This window comes from Montipora foliosa, chromosome 2, assembly GCF_036669935.1.
Source record: "Montipora foliosa isolate CH-2021 chromosome 2, ASM3666993v2, whole genome shotgun sequence".
Lineage (NCBI taxonomy): Eukaryota > Metazoa > Cnidaria > Anthozoa > Scleractinia > Acroporidae > Montipora > Montipora foliosa.
In genome coordinates, this window is record NC_090870.1 from 28,942,395 (window position 1) to 28,948,961 (window position 6,567).

Here is a 6,567-nt window from a genome sequence, read left to right on the forward strand (position 1 = left end):
ACCGATTTAACGAGCACCGCAGATCAGTCGACAAACCAACCAACCTACCTTTCCAAGCCTACCACAGTTTCAGAACACCTCCTCACTAATAATCACACCACCAACGACATTTCACTTACTCCACTCGAGCTCATTCATTCCAATCGTAACAATTTACGCAAAGCAAGAGAAGCATATCTCATAACATAGCGAACATTCTTGAACCTTTAGGTAATCCACCTTTTCCCTTATATTTCTTTACCGTTATATAATTTCAATTATCATTTCTTATTATTGTACCCGGTATCCGTTAAGTCCGATCAAATCCTTATTTTTAGGGCTGTGTCAAAAATTTGATTTATTCACAAATATATGCAATACGACACCAGAGCCACATATGGCAGAGTCACGCCAACGCAATTGCGCAAATGAAATCGATTTCCAAAGAGAAATAGAGGAATTGAAAGGCCACCTAAAGATGAAAGACTCACCATTTAGAATATGATTTTTACAACAAGACCAAACATTTCTTGAAAGAAAAAACACAGAAGCTTCTCCGCCCAGGAAACAATTAAGGATCAGTGTAAGCCGAAACAATTAACAAAATGAAACAACATATAATAACTCGAAGGAAATCCCGGAAGGAAATGAGTTTACAGCAACGGCAACCTCGTCACAGGAAACAACAAGAAAGTAGCTCCAAAACGAGAACTGTTTCAAGTCTTGTCCCAAGCACACAGTCGAATTTTCTCACAGAGGACAGCAAATTACGGAAAAGTGGCTCAAGAACGTTATGGAGATATCAGCCGGAAAGTTGTCAACACATCCAGTTCCTCTCTTTGACAGAGATCGACGTGTTGGTAAAATGTCATCCTTATACCCCAACATACTTTTAGGAAAAATAACTGAGATCGAAAACCATTATGCTCGAGTAGAGACCAAGTTTGGAAAAGTCCAGTGACTTATTTCTCCTACAACATTAAACCCTTGCATTGCTTCTAATCTTACTTTCGATTATTTCAAAGAAATTTCCTTTACATTCAGCTTGTAAATAGGCCGTTTTGAAAAATGAGTAAGATTAACTGTAACAGTACAAAATAATAATAACATTGTTACTTTTAATGGTAATGTATACGTAGTTACTTTCCAGTTGTGTACTGCTCTGTTTAATTGAAAATCTGAGAGACAAATGTTTATGAATCTTGTATTATACAAGTTATATTGCCAAAGAAACGATTAAAGAATATCACTGTTTTTTCATTTTGAAAAGTAGCCCTACTTGTGAAGGACAGAAAAGGTTTGGCTCTTACGAAGGGCTAACCTTACATGAAAGCTACCCATTCAAAATTAGTCAGTGTCAGACACTGCATTCCAGGTAAGGGATTGGCACGTATTGTAGTGGTTGGAGTAATGACTTATTTGCAGTGTTTAGTCTAAAGCGCCCCTTGTCTTGGTTTTTGGGTTAAGTCCTTGACCCTAATAACTAAGCTGAGCATTTAACCCTAATCACTAAAAATTATTCACATGCAATAAATATTTATTATTGTCTTTGATAGCATCAGAGACAACAATCCATCATAATGATCTTAAAAACATTTCTCTAGTTTATTTTATACATACTCCATACAATTAATTTACAAATACGTTAAAATGGACAGTGTTCCAAAAAAAAAATTAAACTAGTTTAAGAAATTTAAACAGGTCCGAAAAAAAATGAACTTTTCAAACCAAAAACTAAATTAAACCACCTTCGGTCTCAAGCTTGTTTTCCACTCTAAAAATTACCTCCGGAAACTATTTTTGTGCGTAGAATAGCTTATAGAATGATGTTCTTGTCTTCGGAGTTTGAGAAGTATGTGACACATTTGTCATCGCGTATTAACTGCCCCTTTTTAGTGAAAGACAAGAACCGACAGTCTAACTTGATTGGCTGTTTGCCTGACGCCACATCCCCACTTCGACTTATTTTTGATCCCAAAAAGTATCGATTTGGTCATTCTTACTTAAGCCGTGCATCAAGCAGTGTACCTCTCTACGGTTGCTCTCTTGATCAAGCAACAAGATGGCAAATTTTGGGCTCCATTTCCTGTTTATCGCGGTTATGTTTGCTTTTTTTTCAGAAGCACACAAATCCAGCGATCTTACTCCATCCGCTTGTCACTGTAGTCCAACAATCAACGTAGCCGTGGAAGGTGACAAGTGCGACTTGTGCAAGGCAAACAAACAACTCCAACAAGACATCGACCACCTGAGGAAAGAAATTGAGACCGTGAAAAATAGAAGCAGTCAAATTCAGCCAGGTAAATTGCAATTACTTCTCTATAGGTTTGTCTTTTACGATCAGTTAATGTAGCATTGTACCGTTATCGAAAAAGGTGATAGAATCGAACCCCCCACAGCGTTCGAGTTTTTGTTCAGGCTTCTTGATGAAATGACATTCGCATTGATTCTCTAGCTCAGGTGCGAGGATCGCTCCATCATTTCCTCTTCTATTCAAAAAGCCTTTTTACCATGCCCATATCGAGAAATCCTCATCGAACGTTAGTCACGAACCCTCAAGCCATTTTTCATAATTTTGGAGAAGATCACCCGGGGGAACTGATCAACGTAGAGATTTCACATTCTGAGATTGCACGCCTGACTTTATCAGATTTATTTTCCATCGATTGAAACTTGAGTCTTGGGCACGTAGCCACATACAAAGTTTTTCTGCTCTCCTTTAATTTTTCCGCAATGGAAATTGAAGTCTTAGGCAGATCTAAAGGTCAGGTCACATTTATTTCAGTCTTCGTCGCACGCGTAGTTGCTCTGCTTTCTTTCAATTTTCCGCAGTGGAAATTAGTCTCGGGAAGGTGGTAAAGATTTTTTCTTCTGTTGGTAAATCAAATTTTTTTCGTGGATACCCAATGCACCGAACAGTTTACCTCTCTACGGTTACTCACTTGATCAAGCGACAATATGGCAAATTTTGGGCTCTATGTCCTGTTTATCGCGGTTGTGTTTCGTTCTTTGCCAGAAACACACAAATCTAGCGATCTTACTCCATCCACTTGTCACTGTAGTCCAACACGTAGCCGTAGAAGATCAAGGCCACCCAACGAGCAAATTAATCGAAAATTAAGCTAAAGGCCTTTTAGAGACATTGCTAGCTCCTCTTAGCGAAACATGTTGAACATTAACTTCTAAGAACTTCCTAGGGAACCATTTGCTCATCTGAGACTGCTATAGGTGCTCTTTTTAAGTGCGAGGAATTGAGAGACTACTTTCCCCTCGTTGCGAATCTTGCAGCGCTTGAGTTTTTGTTTCAGGCTTCTTGACGAAATTACATTTTCTAGTTGGGTTCAAGGATCGCTCAATGATCGCTCCATCATTCTGCTATTCAAAAGCCTTTTCATCATGCCCAGCGGAATCTTGGAGAAACACTCACCGAACGTAAATCACGGATCCTTGAGCCATATTTCAAATATGTGGATTGACGAATAGGAAGAATAGAACTTAAGACTTAAGATTAACGTAGAGATTTCACACTCTGCGCTGGCACGTTTGATCTTATCAGATTTATTTTCCATCGATTGAAATTTGATTTCTGGGCAGATACAAAGCTCTTATGCTCTCCTTAATTAAAGTTATCCGCAATGGAAACTGAAGTATTAGGCAGATCTAAAGGTCAGCTAGCTCGCCCTTATTTTTTCCGCACTTGAAATGTAAGTCTTCGTCACACGCTTTCTTTCAATTTTTCCTCAATGGAAATTAAAGTCTTCGGCAGGTGTAAAACTGTCATTTTCCTTCTGCTGGTAAATCTGCTAGTAAATCTATCCACTATCGCAATTAACCCTATCATTTGGGTCATGGAATGTGGACTGTGGACTTTGGACTACGGAAATTAAAATGGATGTTTGTAACATTTAAAAAAAACATACTGAAACACTGGAAGTCGGCTAAATATCCTTCGAACAAAGTACATGTATAGGCTACCCGTAGCCTCTTGTTATGTGAGCCTTGTGGAATGTGGCATAAAATGGAAAAATTGGAGTAAAGAGATGACCCCACAAAAACTAAATTCGTAAAGATCTGGAATTTGTTGAAATTGTTTTAGAGATTAGTACTAAAAAATGTCCCTTGCCAAGAACTATGCCAGCGTGTTGGTGCAAATCAGTCACGAAGTGAGCGATGGTCATTTGCGCAAATGACTTATCAAAACCAAGATGCACATGCACGTATCATGTAATTCAAGATGGCGCTGAAAAAGCAGAGTGACGAACAAAAAACGAAAACTTGCTAAGGCTTACCCTATGCACAGGAAACACAAGATTAGAAATTTTGTTCTCCTAATTTCGAACGCAATAACTAATGATCTGGAATTTTTACACAGTTTGTAAGACGGCTCAGTTCCGCTCGGACTATCTCCGTGCATAAGGAGAGAGCTACTGAAATTTAAATTGGCCTATCAGACTTCAGCGAGCGGGAAAAACTGTGCTATCCGACGTCGCATCAATTGTTCGCAATTAAATGGCCAGAAAACCATTTAACAGCTTTTGTGGCAACTTTTCTGTCAACTGACTTTGATGGCGTCCTTTCGACAGGGTAGATCGACAACAACATCGTTTACGCACTTAATACACCGTTTCCGGTCAAGGGAAAACGATTGACAGGATAGCACAGTTTTGACTGCCGCTCGTACTGCGATGGCTGGTTCCGTATGCAAGGTTGATCAAACTTATGATATACAGTACTGTGGTACTTCATACAAGAGAAACGCGGTCGTAATATAACGGGGTGGGTAGGTGGTGTCGGGATGGATGAATATACAAGCTGTGCGAAAATGCTTTCTGTTCTATGTCTCAACAGGTTTGCCTACGAGGGAATTCGACCTTTATTTCACGAACGTTGGAATCGATGATTACGTTATCCATCATGGTCTGGCAGTAACCAGCGCTTTTACGATCTGCTTTCGAGTGCGTACCACTGAAAAGACAGTCAACGACCTGACTGTCGTGAGTTACAGCTCATCAAGGAACTTCAACGAAATCCTGGTGGACAGGATGTCATCAATTCATCTTACCATCAACGACAAAGCAGTGTAAGGAAGAAACAATTTAAATTCGAGCAATTCTAAGAAACGAATGAGAGGCCGGGTTGATTGTTTGATAACAGACAACAGAATTTATTGAAGTTAAGTCGACATTCCAGTTCCCTGGATGCCAGGCACAGGTTGTTTCGTTTTTTGCTTGGCTTTGGAGCGATTTTGCGACAGAGAAAACAAACAAAACAACAAACCGATCGTTACTGCACCCAGGGTAGCATAAAAGCTATCGTAAACCAAAAGAAAAGTATATGTCGCAATACCTAAATCGGGATATACTGCGAACAGGGTCCTCAGTGGACCATTTCCATTTACTCTGGAGTAGCGCACATTTCACCACACCGAATATTCGGATTTTAACAAAAGAATAAAATGACGACTCTTTTAGCGTCTTGCCTGAAAATATACGGAAATTTCGAATCCAGCAACGAAGAAATAAGTAGATTTCTTTCAACACGCAACGGAAAACTGCATGTTTCACTGTGTAAACGTCTATTGCATTTGTTTTATCTTCTTCGCAGAAATAGCGGTGTATCTGTAGATGACGGATTCTGGCATCATGTTTGTACCACATGGGAGAGCTCGAATGGATTTTGGAAAGTTTACAAAGATGGTAGCGAGGAAGCCCGTGGTTCTAGGTTGAAGTCTGGTTATAAAACAAAGACGAACGGAATCCTCATTGTTGGGCAAGAACAAGATTCTTTTGGTGGCGGCTTTGACCCAAGTCAACATCTCCTTGGAGAACTGACGGGCCTGAATATTTGGAACAGAGTTCTCTCTCCGAGTAAAATCTTGGAAATGTCGAAATCGTGCCATGTGGGGCAGGGTAACGTTAAGAAATGGTCTGATTTCAAAGTAGGAATCAGAGGCAATGTAAGGGTTATCTCCCCATCAGCTTGCGAAGTGTAAAATTCAGTTTGCATTTTCTGGCATTGTTGAAAGCATCATTAAATGATTAATGATATTTTTTATTAAATGTTTTGTCGTGTGCTATCACTGTTTCATTATTACTTTACGTTTAAAGCGAATTTATCGAAAAAGGGTGAAGATTGGCGTTTGAGATTTTAATCTCCGTAGGAACTAATTGTAGCCTTAAAGTTTCCCAATTATCTGGATTACTGCAAATTTGAAAGGATTCGTTCACAAGTACTTGACAATTTTTTATTGCATATAACTCGTGAACTTTGCGGTTGGGAATCCTTCTGTGATAGAAGGCCAGACTGCTAACATCTTGACTTCGCGAACGGGTCTTTGAGCGCGATGCTCAACGAGTTTGCTGGAATTCGAAAAGTATCTGATGAGTCTCTTGGCCGAGACGAAACGCCGCGTCATACCAGCCACGAAATTTAAATTCTTCAAAATCATAATTAGATAAATAACACCCACTGCATCCGTCTAAGATGTTACTTAGATTTAAAATGATTGAGACTGGCAGCCAATTTGTCTTTCTCGATACCTTGCTCCAGAATCTACGGCCTAAGTACTTTATCGAATGTTTTCCATAC

General features: G+C 39.5%; 1 protein-coding gene across 1 annotated transcript; it reads left to right on the forward strand.

Annotated features, from left to right (window-relative positions):
• Window positions 1–1,973: 1,973 nt before the first annotated feature.
• LOC137992795 (neuronal pentraxin receptor-like) lies at window positions 1,974–6,055 on the forward strand. Its single transcript, XM_068838315.1, has 3 exons — window positions 1,974–2,279; window positions 4,828–5,059; window positions 5,584–6,055. Exons 1-3 carry the CDS (start codon window positions 2,042–2,044, stop codon window positions 5,969–5,971), a joined length of 858 nt encoding a protein of 285 aa, XP_068694416.1. The 5' UTR covers window positions 1,974–2,041; the 3' UTR covers window positions 5,972–6,055.
• The last annotated feature ends 512 nt before the right edge of the window (window positions 6,056–6,567 follow it).

Excerpts from the sequence above, each read along its gene's own strand:
- LOC137992795 (XM_068838315.1), top strand. The coding sequence starts at position 2,042 with ATGGCAAATTTTGGGCTCCATTTCCTGTTTATCGCGGTTATGTTTGCT. Across the intron at positions 2,280-4,827 it reads AAGCAGTCAAATTCAGCCAG|GTTTGCCTACGAGGGAATTC; the intron begins GTAAATTGCAAT and ends ATGTCTCAACAG. Across the intron at positions 5,060-5,583 it reads ACCATCAACGACAAAGCAGT|AAATAGCGGTGTATCTGTAG; the intron begins GTAAGGAAGAAA and ends TCTTCTTCGCAG.